The sequence below is a fragment of the Cheilinus undulatus genome, linkage group 10 (genome assembly GCF_018320785.1).
Source record: "Cheilinus undulatus linkage group 10, ASM1832078v1, whole genome shotgun sequence".
Lineage (NCBI taxonomy): Eukaryota > Metazoa > Chordata > Actinopteri > Labriformes > Labridae > Cheilinus > Cheilinus undulatus.
In genome coordinates this window covers 39,388,484-39,405,327 of record NC_054874.1, presented here as the reverse complement: position 1 = coordinate 39,405,327, position 16,844 = coordinate 39,388,484, and the positions used below count along the sequence as shown (strand labels likewise).

The window sequence follows — 16,844 nt, the reverse complement described above, 5'->3', positions numbered from 1 at the left end:
GCCACTTTTTGCCCACTTTTGCCTTTGATCACTTTTTTGCCCACTTTTGCCCCTTTTTTAAAATCACTTTTATCCCATTTTTACCACCTTTTTGCACGGTTAATCCTATTAGGCCAATTATAACCCATTTTTGCCACTATTTTGACACTTTCAACAAGTTTTGGCCAATTTCAACCCATTAGTTGGCCACCTTTCACCAATTTTCGCCCATTTCTGATTTTGTTTAGCCACTTTTTGCCATATGTTGTCTTCACCTTTAACCCATTTTTGCCACCTTTTGCCATCTCCATGATCCTTCAGTTGGCTGGGCCCCAGAAAGCTCTCCCCTTTATCTCCCCTTATAGGCCACCTTGACTGTAACAATATTTAAAAAGTCTGTTTTGTATCGATTTAAATATGGTGTGCCTTGAGATTTTGACTTAACCTTCAGTGTGCCTTGGGCAAAAAAAGTTTGAAAACCACTGAACTAAAGCAATCACCAAGGCTACTCATGCTTAATTCTGATCTTTTCTCAGATCAAAGTTTTTTGTTTGCCTGTTCCCACTGCTCCAAAAGATCAGATACGAATCTGATTCAGAACCACATACAAGGCTACGTTCACACTGCAGGCCTTAATGCTCAATTCTGATCTTTTCTCAGATCTGATCTTTTTGTTTGCCTGTTCACACTGCAGTCAACTTCCAAAAGATCAGATATGTATCTGATTCAGCACCACATACAAGGCTACGTTCACACTAAAGCTGTCATGATATCAGATTTTCACTTCATGATTATCGTAGGCAAAAAATGTCACGATAACAATTTTATCACGATATCGATAAAAATATAAATAATAATGGGACAATTAATCAAATTTGTCTTTAACTTTATTTATATTGTGTTCCCTCTTTTGGCAGATGAATTACACTCAAAATACCTGTCTAAGGAGGTACTGCAGCTGTTGTGTCATTGCGGAGGGTCATATTTCTTAAAAAATGCAGAAATATTAATGTAAGGTTTTTATTTATTCTGTAGCATGTGCTTTTAAGCTTTTCAGAGTAAAAAAAAACGTCTGATTTGAGTTTTTTCAGTTTGGCAACAAGAGTGAAATTTCCATGTTGTGATCAGCAGGGTCAATCTGTTATCAAAATCCAAGATATTTCTTTTTACATTTATCAGTTATCAGAGATAACGCAATTTCACCAGAGGTAAAGATTCAGGGCTTTTGAGTTAACATTAGGGGCATAGACCCCACAAGCCCCCCCATGGCTCCACCTCTGACTGATAAACTTAACCACCACACAGGATTTACATTCTCATAATGCCAAAACAGTGTCAGAAACGTAGGGTTATAAACACTTTAGGAAATAATTAATGACAGACATATTTCAAGAGCACCTGCAGCAGTTTTTAACCAGACTTATCCTGTTAGCTCTACTAAAAGAATTGAGTGATGGCTGCGTTGGGATCAGGTCTGAATTTAATTTTTGCACTAAAACTGTTTAAGTTAGTAAACAAAGCACAGTCTAATTTCTTTAAATGCGCACAGAAGCTTTAACGCTCCTCGTAGCGCTGCAGACAGTATCAGCGTCTCCACTGCTCTGATGCGCGTCATGACGCACAGGAGCACCCTGGCACAGAGATTCTGAGCCAACATTCTGTTATTTGAGGGGAAATTCCTTCTATCCATAAAAATTGGCCTCTTTTCACAAAGCGTTTAATTTACGGACAAGGACAGGGACAGAAAGGGGCAAACAGAGTAAAAACGAACTCTCAGAGAGAGCTGACGGAGTGCTGCGCTCTCTGGCACTCATGAACAATGATCAGGAAAATAATTCTACCTACGGCTTAAAAAACAAAGGATGTAGTCTGTAAATATCACCCTGATGTTACTCTTATCAATATTGTCCAGTTAAATTAGTCCAGGCTGTCAGCTGCTGATGTTTTTGGAGCGTTATAGCTGACGAGGATGTGAGAATTTTCTTTCATGCTTCATTCAGTGAGAAAACTTGGTTTAGAACAGTGAAAAACCTTATTTGTCAAGGGCAGTGCTTAAGTGAACGCAGTATTATAATTTCTTAACCTGAACAAAGCTTCTGTCATTCTGTGCATTACATGGAGGGTCAGACTTTAGGAGGAATTGGACACGCGTGTTGTGTTAAGGTGAGAGAGAGGGATGACACACACCGCACCAGCAGGTGTTAATGATCAGGAGATCAGGGGGAATGGGCAGATAGGTGTTAGCTGTCCGACGCAGGTCTCTATCTCTACATCCTGTCCGTTAAGAGCTGTATGAACGAGGAAAAAGAAAACGTGTGTTCTCTAAACGTCTTGCTGGGCTCACAGTGTGCGTATGCCGGGGGTGCGCATGGAGAGAGAGAGAGAGAGAGAGAGAGAGAGAGCGCCGAAGTGAGGCTGGACGGTTTCAGAACAAGGGGCGCAGAGGTTAGAGGAGAGCAGGAGTTGAAGATCTGTTACATTGATGGGCTTATTAAAAATGTTCAGGGCTCGTGATGGCGCTAGAGTGGCACTGGATCATTTACACGATATCATCATATGCACATTTTTAACACAATATTGAAATTTTATTTTTTAATACCACGGTTAGTCAATACCGGTATACTGCGACAGCCCTAGTTCACACTGCACTGACTGAATCTGATTTTTTTGCTCACATGTGACCTGTATCTGATTTTTTTTCTGACAGTGTGAACAGCGCAAGTCACATTGAATCTGACCATTTCAAATCAGATTCAGGCCACTTTTGTGTGTGGTTCTAAACATATAAATCTATAGATCTGGACTCATTGCTGGCCACTTCAGAACTCTCCAGTGCTTTGTCTCCAACCATTTCTTGGTGCTTTTTGAGGTTTGTTTCAGGTCATTGTCCTGCTGGAACACCCATGGCCTCTGACACAAACCTAGCTTTCTGACACTAGGCCCTAAACTGTGGCCTAAATTTTTTTTGATGGTCTCCAGATTTCATGATTCCTTGCACACAGTCAAGGCACCCAGTGCCAGAGGCAGCAAAACAACCCCAAAACATCTTTGAACCTCCACCATGTTTGACTGTAGGTACTGTGTTCTTTTCTTTGTAGGCCCAATTCTGTTTTCTGTAAACAATAGAATGACATGCTTTTCCAAAAAGCTCTACCTTAGTCTCATCAGTCCACAAAATGTTCTCCCAGAACAGTGGCGTGCACAGACTTTTTCAATAAGTTTTGCGTGTTTTTGAGGGCACTTTAGACATGTTTATATGTTATACAAATGGCACATTATATAGCCTTAAAACAGACTAACTAGACAAACTACTCAAGTTAGTTTGTAGATAGGATCAGCATCCACAAGAACTGTGTAGATTCAACATTGGACTTTGAAGAACACACAGAAATGAATAAATAAATCCCCAGGGGGTTTTGGGGGTCTTCCCCCAGAACATTTTCAATTAAGTAGATGTAATTTCCTGTATTCTAGTGCATTTTAACACCATATTAGCACCAGATAATCCAAACTGGTTCTGTGAGATATAGTTCTGGCTCAATATAGATCAAAAAAGGGCCCAACATAAAAGTCATTGCAACATTCGTTTTTTGCCAACTGTGGGGGCACTTCAGCGCGTGTTGTTGCAACAATTGCCCCCCCCCAAATGCACACCACTGTCCCAGAAGGATTGAGGCTTACTCAGGTACATTTTTGCAAACTCCAGTCTGGCTTTTTTGTCTCTTTGTCAGCAGTGGGGTTCTCCTCGGTCTCCTGCCATGGCGCTTTATCTCATTCAGATTACGACGTATGTTGCGAGCTGACACTTTTGCACCCTGAGTCTGCAGCACAGCCTGAATGTCCACGTCCAGGGAGATTAGCCACAGTTCCATGGTTATAAACTTTTTGATCATATAACCCACAGTGGACAAAGGAATTTCTGGATCTCTGGAGATGCTCTTGTAACCTTGAGTTTGTTCATATTTTGACATAATTTTGCTTCCTAGGTCCTCAGACAATTCTTGGCTCTTCTTTCTCTTCTCTTGGTGCTAGGTGTGACACACACAGGCACACAACACAAAGGTTGAGTCAACTTTTAGACATTCTAACTGGCTTCAGGTGTGATTTCTAGATTGCCAACACCTGTTACTGCCACAGGTCAGCTTAAATGAGCATCACATGCTTGAAATAAAATGATTTGCCCACAATTTTAAAAGGGTGCCAAGAATTTGTCCTGCCCATTTTTTGAGTTTTGTGTAAAATTGTGTCAGTTTTGTCTTTTTTCTTCAGATTTTTTGTTGTTGTTTCAATGCACATAAAGGCAATAAACACATGTATACCAAAAACATTTGTAATTGCAACAATTTCTAGGAGAAATGGTGTATTTTCTGGAAAAATTCCAGGGGTGCCGATACTTTTGTTCATGACTGTATGCTTAGTGACTGAAAGATGATCCATTTAAAATCTAAATTGAAAAATATAATTTCATAAATATTATTTCAAGAACATTTTTATCTTGTGGTTTATGTCATTTTTTTTCATGTAGGCTACATGTGGACATTTAGAAGCTGACTGTTAGTGCCTATGTGACATTTGGCATTTGGCCCAAGTGTATTGGACTCAGAACTAAAACTTGCTCTTTGCTCTTTTTTTTTTTTCTTAAGATAAAAAATATGTTTATATACTGTGCATTGCCATTCAACAAAACCATACTGACATATTTGGTCCGTATCGCCTAGTCCTGCATATTAGTTATTAGAGGCCATGGAAGACCAAGTCATCATATTTTGAACATAACTTAATAACTTCTGGGCTCAAGTTTAAAAAAAAAATCAACATTTTCGTGACTCCAGGGGCTCCTTAGTAATCAACTGCACGATTTACCAGGTATTTATCTTATCGGCATACTTATGACAATTTTATTTTGAAATATCTAACCGGAAGTCAGTAAGTTCGCCATCCTTTGAGAAACCGGCCGGGTTCAGCTAGGTTAGCAGGAGCAAGTGTCTTAATCCACATAACGCCCAAAATGTCTCACCCAACACCGTCTGCCAAGCCTTCAAACCCTGAAAACCCCCGCGTGTTCTTCGACGTAGACATTGGAGGAGAAAGAGGTCAGCACATGTAGATTTTTCTATCAGATAACAGGTTTTTATGGTCACTTTAACCGTTAGCTTAGCTCAACCGTCGCTCGTACCAGTGGGTTCTATGAACGCTTTCATTCAACGTTTGTAACTGAGGGTAACGTTACACCGTACAACTACGCTAGCTTCTAAAACATCGATAATATACTGTTCATTTCTGTTTAATTTTGGCTGGCTGTGGGTTATTTCAATATTAATTTAGTGAGCTCGTTTCTTGTCTAGCAAGTGTCTGAACCACGTGTAGTTGTGTTGTGTAGTAAAGCCTTTATTTAGTTGTCATCAGCCGTAGTTTTGCCTTCAAACCTTGGAAATATAATGAAGGAGTTTGTAGCAATAGTATTTCTGAGTGCTATCACATGTCTGGCTTCCTTATTATAAACTTATGCAATTTAATGATGAGTTAGTTGTCTTTGATATTTAAATATCAAAGATTACATGACAACTTGCTGTTGCCTTATAAGGCCTTTGTGTGGTGTAGCTGTAGGTATATCAGGTTGCACTTAAGGCTTAAATATTCTGCTTAACCGTACCTTGAAAGTTGAAGACTGCAATACAGTAATGATTCAGCCTGTGCTGAAAATGTTTTTTATAATTAATTAAATTCCATGTAGATTTTTTTCCTGGGCAATTTTAGCGCTGCATATAGGAGTGAAATAGTTAAACGCATTATATAAATTACCACAATATATTACTTTAACTGACACCTTTTCCTAGTGTTTTAGCATGAGTAGACTGATGCCACCTTTTTAGATCAAGTACAAGTCCTTATATTTCAGTACTTCACAATGTTGAGTAGAAATATGAGGGGAATACTTAATACTATCCTTACATTTCTTAAAATCATTTTGAAATATTTTATTTTCAGAGTGATTTTCAAATGTTTCTCACCCCTCCTCTTGACAATTTAGCAGTGTATGGTTTTCAGTCTGCTTTACTTTTGTCATTGTCCGTTATCTTATACGTCACCAAACTGTAGATGTGACTCCAGCTTTGCCTGCCTTTTCATATTTTCAAGAATAAGCTTCTAGAACCATTACGCATGCAGCTAAAATCACCACCCCAGTTCATTCATCAGAACATTACAGCCATGCAGCAGAACAGGAGGCAGTCAGCATCACTGAGGACCCTTTACACCCCCTTCACTACTTGTTCCAGCTGCTCCCCTCAGGCAGCTGCTTAGAGTGCCTTTGGTTAAAAAAAAGTCCTTACAAGAGCTTATTCCCACTGCAGTATGCATGTACAACAAGGCTAGATAGACATTCTTTTTAACATCCTTTGCAAACATACTTTTATTAAATGATGGGACTTGTGGAATGATTTAATTTAAGCCTTAAGGGTGTGAATGTTAATATTTTTGTAGTTTAAGCTTTTAACCAAGAGTAGTATTCTGTCAATATGTGATAGACAATTAAGTTTTCTTGAATGTTGAAATGATATCCAGTACCGTATCAGGGGATGTTTTTTGAGTACTCAGGCTTGGTATCAAAGTGACCTTAACAACCTAATATATTTGAGCACGTAGCCTTTAAGGCTTAGGAATCCCTTGCAATCATTCTCCACATTTAACTGACATTTTGATATAAAAATTAATCATTGATCTGTCCAGTAAGCCTTAAGGAATTTTGACAGCAGGAGGCTGTGACTAAACCTGTGTATTTATTCTGATATGTTTTTTTTTTTTTTTTTTTTTTTTTTTTAATATGTCCACAGCGGGCCGAATAGTGTTGGAGCTTTTTGCTGACATCACCCCCAAGACTGCGGAAAACTTCCGGGCACTCTGCACAGGAGAGAAAGGAACAGGCAAATCAACCGGGAAACCGTTGCACTTTAAAGGATGCCCATTCCACCGAAGTAAATGTCCCTCACTGCTGCATGTAATATTTGAAGATCGCACTCATTCACCTGTGAAGAAGTAGCATGGATGAAAGGATCATAGCATAGCGAGAGAAAGAAAGCATAGCCTTGAGGAATACAGAGAGGCTACATTTTTTTTTGAGTCTGAACTGCTTGTGTAGCCATTCAGTGAATTTGTCGGGTCATTTGAATGAAATGAAAGAAATTGTGTGGCAAAATTGATAAGCTGTCTGAGAGGGTGTTTAGTTGATGTACTCTATCTTTAGGAAGCAGATTCTACATAGATGAATTTATGTCTGGAACCAAAATGGCAGAAAAACATGTGAGAGGGTGTCCTAACACACATATAATGATTGTAAAATCCATTTAGCTTGAGGATACACTGTTTAATCAGCATGATACAATCACATCCAAAACTGCCATAATAAGGGATAATAAAATGGACAACAAACCAACAAATAATGCTTGTGAAAAACTTAAAAGTACCTTCTTAATACTCATAACTGTTTCATACTTAAAATGCAATTAATCTACTATATTTTCATTGGTAATTTGAGACTTTACATCTTTAATGAATCAGTCCAAATAGCTATTGAAGTTAGGTTGGTGACTTTGAGAAGTAACCTCTTTGTTAACTTTTTTTTTAACAGTTATCAAAAAGTTCATGATTCAAGGAGGTGACTTCTCCAACCAAAATGGCACTGGTGGTGAGAGTATCTATGGGGAGAAGTTTGAAGATGAAAACTTCCATTACAAGGTAAACTTCTGAACGCTAAATACCACTGTGTAAAGCCTGGATATTTTTAAGAGCTTTCTTTACCTAAATATTTATCCTTCACAGTTTAAAATAATTGTTTCAACTGTTGTATAAAGAAAATGCATGGAAGCCTTGTAAATTGAAGATTAACCTTGACAAATCTACCTGTGTATTTATCCCCGTTTTTCTGGCTTATCAGTGTCATTATTTTGTGATTGTACTGTTGTCTTTCCCCCTCAATCCAGCATGACAAAGTAGGCCTTCTCAGCATGGCTAACGCTGGACCCAACACCAATGGCTCCCAGTTCTTCATCACCACTGTCCCCACACCACACTTGGATGGAAAGCACGTCGTCTTTGGGCATGTGCTAAAAGGAATGGGAGTCGTAAAAATGCTGGAGGCCATTGAAACCAAGGATGATAATCCAGTGAAGGTAAATAGTGTCACTTAACTTGTGGAGTTTTATTCTTCTAGGGGGTTATTTTTCTTGTGTGTTTTGAATTTTCTCAGCTTGCAATCAAGTGGGTGAAGGTCAGATCATAATATTGCTTAAACAAAGCGGAAAAAGACAATAATACATACAAAGAAGGATTTTTTTCTGCTCAGTCATCCTTTCATACTTTCAGAAATGGTTGCTTTTGTGTGATAGGTTTTTTACCTCATAAAGAAGATTTCTTAAGTGCTATATAACAGCATACTTGTTGCATGTGGGTAAAAACTCAATAAAACACAGACTCTGATCTTATGGTGTCTATGGGTTCTCTTTTATGTCTACCTTGGCAGCCTTGTATCATCGCAGACTGTGGTGAGCATAAAGACGGGGACAGCTGGGGTGTCACCCAGAACGACAGCTCAGGGGACATCCACCCAGACTTCCCCGAGGACTCTGACATTGACTTCAAAGATGTATGTTTTCCTGAGGGTTTTTCAAAGGCATCAGACTTTCTCTTAGATCATGCCATGTGAACTTTTGTACCTAAAATCAGAGGAGAATATCGATATCAACAGAGTATGAAGTTTCATGACAAGCATCACAAAACAAACACGGCTAACTACTTCTTTACCTTTTATTTCCATCTAAAACAAAGCAGTTTCAAAAGGCTGGATTCCTGCCAATTGGAGTATGTTTTACCAATATCTCGGTGTTCCTGGCTGTTATACTGAACCCTGTCTCATCATCACAAAACATAATGCCAAAGAGTGCAAAAATAAGATGCTATATGAAAATAATCATGTTTTTGAAATAATGGAGTTTATGTAAGTGGTGTAATTTGACTCTTTATTTTCTTTTAGGTTGATAAAGTCCTGTCTGTGGCTGAGGATGTGAAGAATATTGGAAACAGCCTTTTTAAAAATCAAGACTGGAACGGTGCCATCAACAAGTATAGCAAAGCCCTCAGGTAATATAAATATTTAAGTATGCTTTGTGTTTTGACATAGCTGCCTTTATTAATACAAGGAAGAAACTGAGAAGAAACTGAATAGTTAGTATAAATTATCCCTTATAATCCACATAAACTCACTAAGTATTACAGCAGTATCTAAAGTCATGTTTAAAGGTAAATGCTACACTCCCTCCAAAAGTATTGGAACGGTGAGGACAATTCCTTTCTTTTCGCTGTAGACTGAAAGCATTTGGGTTTGACATCAAAAAATTAACATGAGACAAGAGATCAATACACTCCCCTCCAATACTTTTGGAGGGGAGTGTTTTCTTCTCTTCTCAGGAAAGACCTGACAATAATGGACTTTTTACTAATCTGCACCCTGATGTCCTTTTGACAGACTTAATTCCTCTTCATCATGAGTCAATCCCATTAAAATTGGTTTCTTTTCCAAGTTTATACCGCTAAATTGAGTGAGAGTAAAGGTGTTATTTTGGGTAGTCTTCAGTGGAACTTTGGAAAAGAAAATCTTGCCTGGAAGTCGTTCAACACTAACTGCTAGCAGCACTGGAACTTATGAAAAATTCACCTCTGTTCCCAGAGGTATAAAGTGTCTTATCAGACGATGATGGATGATGATTGCCAAAGGGTTCTGAGACTGATACAACCTAAGCCTTAAAAGACTCATCATTGAGCTCCCACCTCAGCTCCACTTGGGATTCATTTCAGATTTTCTGCCTTGTGGCAGATGTTTTTCATTTTTCATCAGTGTCCAGAAATCAGCTTTTGTTCTTCTTAAGGTACTTGGAGGTGAGTGGAGAGGTGCTGGAAGAGGAGGCTCAGCTGAAGTTGGAGCCCATAGCTCTCAGCTGCTTCCTTAACTCAGCGGCGTGTAAGCTGAAGATGCAGCTGTGGCAGGATGCTGTGGACAGCTGCAATGAGGTACATTTTACAATGCTTTCTTTGTCTTGGTCTTCTTAGGAATCAAGCCATCAGGGTTATTGGCTCTTTAGCAAATTCTGACAGTTTTGTTCAGTAAATTCATTGTGGTTTTTAAAACTAAAACTGTTTTATTTCTTGTGGGACAACAGTTACTACAGAGACTTGAGTTAAATGTAAAAGGTCTTATAGCCCAGTCTTACCACAGTCAGTTGTGGGGGGCCTCATACATTAAAACAAACTATTGTCTGCTCATGAGATCTCATGAGACTTAAACATCGCTAGATTTGTGGTTGGGATGAAAAATGTCTCTCGAGATTTTGAACAAAGACAAGATATTTCTGCCCTACAAAAAGGATCAGCACCCCGTGAAGAAATCCCTTAACTCACTGATATTACTGAAATCTTGTCTCATCTCTTCTTCTGAGCTTAGTGTCTTGTCACACCCTTACTATTAAAACAGAAGAGGACGTCATTACTGACGCCGATGAAATCGGCAGTGGGTTATGTAAAGGGTTCCGTATCGTTGTTTGTTTGTGTGTTTGTTTATATGTGTACAAGATAACTCGAGAATGGAAGGTCGGATCTTCACCAAACTTTCAGGGAATATTGGGATAGTGACAGGGAAGAATCGATTAGATTTTGGTGATGATCCGCGCACCCTTTTAGTTTTTCTCGCACTTCGAATTTTGAACACCATAGTAATCAATGGGAGCATGAGTTCCTCGGTGGCGCTGCTTAGGCTTGGGTCTGCCACCTCAGATGGCCATTCTAGTTTTTAATGTGTTTTTTGTTGTCTTTTACAGGCTTTAGAGCTGGACCAAGGAAACACCAAGGCACTTTTCCGCAGAGCTCAGGCCTGGCAGGGGTTAAAGGAATACAGCAAAGCCATGGTAACATCTTCACGTGCATCTCTCTTTAAAGTGGCTGCTCGGAAATCACCATATCAAAGACTTTGAATCTTTCCTATGGTATACTGTGCAAAGCAATTCAAAATGTGCATCCATCCCATCCATTGTTGTCTGTAGCTATGGATTATATCATGATTTATGGTAGCATTGGCTGCACGGAAGTTGGTATTTAAATTTTTATGTATTTTTTTTTTTTTTCTGTTAGGCTGGATAAGTTGGGGGCTACGCAGGGGTTAGTACTGTAGGTCCCTGGTCCGCTTCCCAGTCAGGGCCTTTCTGTGTGGAATTTGTATAGGAAATGGATGGTTGGATAATTTAGATATGGGATGAAAAATTTGACTAATTAATCTTTGAAAGTATTCGTTATTTAAAGCAGTCATTCAGTTGGACTTAAAATGTTTTCTTTCCCTTTTCCACTAGACTGATCTGAAAAAAGCTCAGGGAATAGCTCCAGAAGACAAAGGTGCGTTATCAGCATTTTCCTTCTGTTTAGCTCTCATCTATTCCAAAATATGCAGCACTTTTTCTTTCTTTTTCAGTATTTGCATTTGTTTGTATTTATTAAGATTTCATGCATATGGAACACATTATGGAATGCACACTCCTGAAGAAAACTAGTCTTCAGGAAAAACTGTTTTTTAATGTCTGTGTTTCCTCCGTGTTGATAAATAGGGATAAACTGAAAACTGATAAAAAGTAATTTAAGAAAGTCAGTAATTTATGAGAAAGGGTGGTAATTTTCTTTGGCTTGGATTCTAAATGTCACAGCACACAAAGGAAAGTCAGTTTGTATTCTTTCCAATCTGTTATGAAAATAAAAAATTTCATGATGCCAAAAGTTTTGACCACTTGTACATTTGCCTGTAAAATCAAATCGGCATATGATTTAAAATGTACTTTTTTAATACAAGGTCTAAATAGGTTGGTAGATGGACTACAGTGTCCAGTTTGGATCCTCTCCAACCAAAATATCACAGTCCACATGCTTAAAGAGTAAAATAAAATCAACATTGTATGGGTGTGTAAGGTCAAGTATAGAGCCTAAAATGTTTAAAAATACATGTCCACTTGCACAGTAGCATCTTTTCAGGTATGTAAGCATGTGAGGAGCTTTTCATTAATTATTAAATACACCTGTTGGGTGGACCATTTTTGGCTGGCCTCCATACCCCATGTATGAGACTTGGGGTATTAGGACTGAGAAAGCTTTCTGCCTCTGGTAAATTGAAAACTGTGACACTCATGTAATGTTACCAGTCACTGAGATACCAGAGATTTGATTGCTGTAAAATGTGTGGGAAGTAGAGAAGCATTACAAACTTCAACAAGTTTAACAGAAACACTGTAAAATATGATGAACTTGAAGCCACTAGCTCCTGGTAAAACTCATCTACTTCCTGATGGTTGTAATGCTGCTCAGTTTAAGTGTGGCTCATGAGTGCATTTTTCCCAGCCACACTTTACCATGTTCTCGGTGGATTCAAGTTGCTTAGCACACGACTTCATTAACTACTACTGTTATTTATGAAAAGTTAAGGTCAATCTCCCAATGTTCCCATATGTTCTGTTTATTGGATAAACTTTTATTAATGTGATTCCTTGTAAAGAAAATAAGTTGAGAAGGTGCAGATGGTTTGCCTTCATAATCAGTGCAATTAGTTGCACCACATTGTATCAGCTGTTTCAACGCCATCTCTACTCACTTGTCTGGAGTGTTCCTTTTAGTTTGACTGTTGGTTAAGCTGTTTGTTTTTTTGTCATGTCACCTGTTATGAAGCTCAAGGGGATAATTAGGAAGAAACAAGTCTTCCCTAAATACATGATGGCCTTTATGCACTGGATGTGAATTGGATGACTGAAACACTGAGGCTCCTCGCTGCTTTTGAGTTTCACTTCTGTTTTAATTCTTTGAGCAGCAGCTCACTGGCTCTTGGCACAGAGATAAGAGCTGTCAGTAGCTTCACAGCCCTGATGAGTCTTTTAAGTAAAATTACACGTCATTCCTGAAAGGAGAATAAAAAAAGTGGACACCAAAACCTTGACATCTCTGCACTGTGTGAAGGCATCCAGTACAAAAGGCACATATGTGTTTGACTCACTGATTGAGCTCATACAGTGTTTTTTCTCCACAGCTATCATCAATGAAATGAAGAGGGTGCAGCTCAAAGTCCAGGAGGAGAAGGAGAGAGAAAAGAAAATCTATGCCAAAATGTTTGCTTGAATAATTCATCTCACAATGCCATGATTTCTCGTGGAACAGTTCTGAATTTCTGGAGTCATCTCAACATGGGAAGCTGCTCTAAGACAAGAGTGTGGAACCAGGTGACATGATTCTCACCATCTGTATTGCAAGGGAATAAGTGTTGTAAAGCTTGGACCTGTCTAAATTCTGACAAGTATATTCACTGTAATGAAAGCCTGAGATATAGTGTGATGCATCGCTCTTAAGAAAGGGGGCTAACAATCGTCTCTAGATGTTGGTCGCTGGTTTTGAAGTAGTTCAGAAAAGAAAAGTTGTGTATGTCTTATTGTTTCATTTAAAAGAATTTTGATACAGCACCCTGGAAAAATCTTGTCCTTATTTATGTTTTTCACTGAAGTGAATAAAACAAGACACAATAACAGTCATGTGTTCTTTATTAATTACTGTGATTATTATCTAATGATATATACAATACTGTGCAGATCAAATGCTGTCAATTTACCTGCAATAAACTTAAACTGAGAGAAGCTTGTATTCTGGTTTAGTTACAGCTTGAAGAAATATATTAACCATTACCAGTCCAGGCAATGCCTCTAAAAACAAAATCTAGTTCTTCTGAACTGGTTTTAATGCATTCTCATTGTGTTTATAGAAGAATATCAGCACTAAGAATTGAGTTGTTTAAACACCAGTGTCATATGGTCCTGTATGCTCTTTATACCTTTCTGTTCCACTGTATGAATTAAGGATCAATCTTCATCACAAAATGCAGTTCTTTTATCTTTGCTTTTGGCAGATTTTGTTCCTTAAATGCTCATAAACAACCCTACAGTTATTTTCTCATCCATATTTAGGCACATTTGCCACTCTGGCCAGTACTGCAGCCCTGAACTCATACTTTACATTAATATTTCAAGACAAAAAGTTACAAACAAAAACAAGAATTTCACATTCCGTTGTAGGCAGGTCCACCGCCACCTTCAGGCACAACCCAGTTGATGTTTTGGCTTGGGTCCTTAATATCGCAGGTCTTACAGTGGACACAGTTTTGAGCGTTTATCTGCAACCTCATCCCGTCTCCGGTTTCCAAGGGAACGTACTCATACACACCTGGGAGGGTTGGTGGAGAGAGAAAGAAAACATGTCAGAAAGGAGAAGATGACTTTAAAAAAACAGACAATTGGCAACAGCTTCTGATCTGATAAGGGATTTTTTTGTGAAAAGATTAAGCATGTACAATTAGGAATCAATCAATGCAGCAACACATCATCATATGCCACAATCAGACTGCTAAATAAAAGCTTGATATTTACACCTCTGACACTTTGCCTTCAACACAAATGGCACAGAGGCTCTGAGGGAGAAGTGATTTCCCCTTGTGCTGGCATTAGAGGTAGTCTTAGAGGCATGACAGGGCTAAAGCTGGATTGGTGGAGCCAGAGAGGAATCTTGCTTCTTCAGTGCTTTACCACAGTGTGACTTGACTAATGAGTTGAAAATGCTTTAACTGTTTTTAATAAGTACCACTTACTTTTCCAGCCTTTTGTTGCCCTGTCCTTACTTTTGGAGATGTGACGCTCCCGTCAAATTCAAAATAAGCTAATATTTTTCATGAAACAGTAAAATGTCTCTTTTTTTTCTTTTTCAGAAAAAATGTTGTAATTATTTGCACGTCAACAATGTTACTATTAGTTAAATACTGCTGAAAAGAAGCACTTAGTTAATAAAACCACGTTGTAAAAAGACAATCCTGACCCTGAAGAAGTATGGTTGAAACTTTGAGGGCAAACAGCTTTGTATCACAACAGTGTGGGCAGTGTGTGCAAATGAACCAAGTCTAACTTTCCTCCTTGTTGTCTGCACTTTGAGCCTCCGCACTCAAATCTGCTCAGACACCATCAAAAGCATATAAAAATTGGACATACCAAATCTCAATGACTTTTTAAAAAGAAAACTAACTTTTTGTTTGAGGTTTTGAAGAAAATGAAAACCAGCAGCTGTTCTGTTTCAAGTGATTTTGAACTGAGCCAAGAATCAAAAGCAGTTTCAACCATTCTTATCTCTAGTGCTGAAATAGCTGATCAATCCTAACAGTGATTGAAAAGCTACTCTGAAATTTTACATTACATTTAAGTATTTCATCATGCAACACTATGAAAACAGTCTGGAGTTTCTCAGAATGAGAGATTTTGTTCTTCATTTTTTTACTGAACTTATTCCTGGAGGCTCTACTGTAGATATGATTATAGGTGGGACTTTCAGTGATACAACGGACTTAGAAAAAATGTTTTTCAAGGTGGCTAACCCTCAAAGGTGGTTGTTTAGAAAGGAATATATACTTGATTAAGTAAACACTACATGTTTTAAATAGGGCTGTCAATATTAACGCTTTAATGTGGATTTATCCATCATCATGATTAATCTGATTTAAAATTTTAACGCAATTAACCCATCTACAGCGCAGATTGACTCAAAATCCCTGAAACATCTCTGTCAACGCATTCCGGGCAGTTTGTCCAAGTAGGGTTACCGTCGAGCATGCCGCCACGCATGTGCAAATGGGCTGTTGATCCGGTAGTGACCAACCAACTCTATATGGAAGACGCTAAACAGCACGTTGGCCCTCTTGATGGGAAATTTGAGTACAAAAAAAAAACAAAAAACAAGATGGAACAGTCGACTGAGAAAGTATTATGCACATTCTGCAGGAAGGAGTTTTCTTTTCACCAAAGCACTCCCAGCTTAAAATACCCCATTAACGCGAAGCATATTTTCGTTGGGAATTTTGCTAGCACTTTGGCTAACATGCCGCCAAGCTTGCAAAATGAAATGGGATTAATATAGATTAAAAATGAATGATATTTAATCATGATTAATCGAAATTAATCCACAGCAACCCTGTGATTAATCTGATTAACAAATTTATTAGTTTGACAGCACTAGTTTTAAATAAAACATCCAGTTAAATATTATAAACTGTATGTTTTATGTATGTTATATTCCCTAAAATGTTTGAGTTCTGGTTCCTGGTTCTCTGCAGTTGTACTGATAACCTGACAAAGCTGTCTTTAACAGCTGTGGTTTCTAAACGTACTGTTCATGGTCTAAATACATAAGGGATGTGATTCTTCATTAATTTATACATAATTTTGATTTTATGAGAGGAGACCACATATTGGAGTCATTATTGTTGCAAAACTTGCGTGCGCAACTTCAGGGTTGCTTGTCACACATTAAAACATCAAATTGAAGACTTTTTAAGCCCATTTTAAAACCTGAACGAACTGACCTCAGCGGTCAGCCAAACAGGAGAACAATGCTTTGGTCAGGGGAGACCTGTCAAATGAGGGTGGGTGGTTCAACTTTGTAACACTGAGGTTTAAAGACCTGGACAAGAGTTTCACAATCATACATCAAAGTGATAAATATATATCTTCTTTTCTTAAATTATGTCACTACTATCACTAACACTGAATGTTTCTCTCTCTCTGCTCACACTAAGGGGGCGGGGCTGACACACAGACAGGTTATGTACAGGTAGCACTGCTATAAATGCCATTTAATTCAAACACTGGCAAACATGAATGCAAAGAGAATAACTTGAATACAAAGAATTTAGCTAATAAAGATTTGAAAAAGCCAAGTCTTGGGCAATGTACCCTTTAAAAACTTGAGACCTCTCACAGGTAATT

General features: G+C 38.3%; 2 protein-coding genes across 2 annotated transcripts in view; one reads left to right on the top strand and one right to left on the bottom strand.

Annotated features, from left to right (window-relative positions):
- Positions 1-4,925: 4,925 nt before the first annotated feature.
- Positions 4,926-13,573, top strand: ppid (peptidylprolyl isomerase D). The gene is made up of 10 exons (XM_041797195.1): positions 4,926-5,072; positions 6,813-6,953; positions 7,607-7,713; positions 7,959-8,147; positions 8,498-8,620; positions 9,008-9,114; positions 9,900-10,041; positions 10,845-10,931; positions 11,370-11,412; positions 13,082-13,573. Exons 1-10 carry the CDS (start codon positions 4,988-4,990, stop codon positions 13,168-13,170), a joined length of 1,113 nt encoding a protein of 370 aa, XP_041653129.1. The 5' UTR covers positions 4,926-4,987; the 3' UTR covers positions 13,171-13,573.
- etfdh (electron transfer flavoprotein dehydrogenase) overlaps positions 13,569-16,844 on the bottom strand; it is a 23,155-nt gene continuing 19,879 nt past the window's right edge. The window contains exon 13 of the mRNA XM_041797194.1: positions 13,569-14,262. Within this exon, the coding sequence (XP_041653128.1) occupies positions 14,099-14,262 (164 nt within the window). The 3' untranslated portion in view covers positions 13,569-14,098. The remainder of the gene's footprint in view (positions 14,263-16,844) is intronic.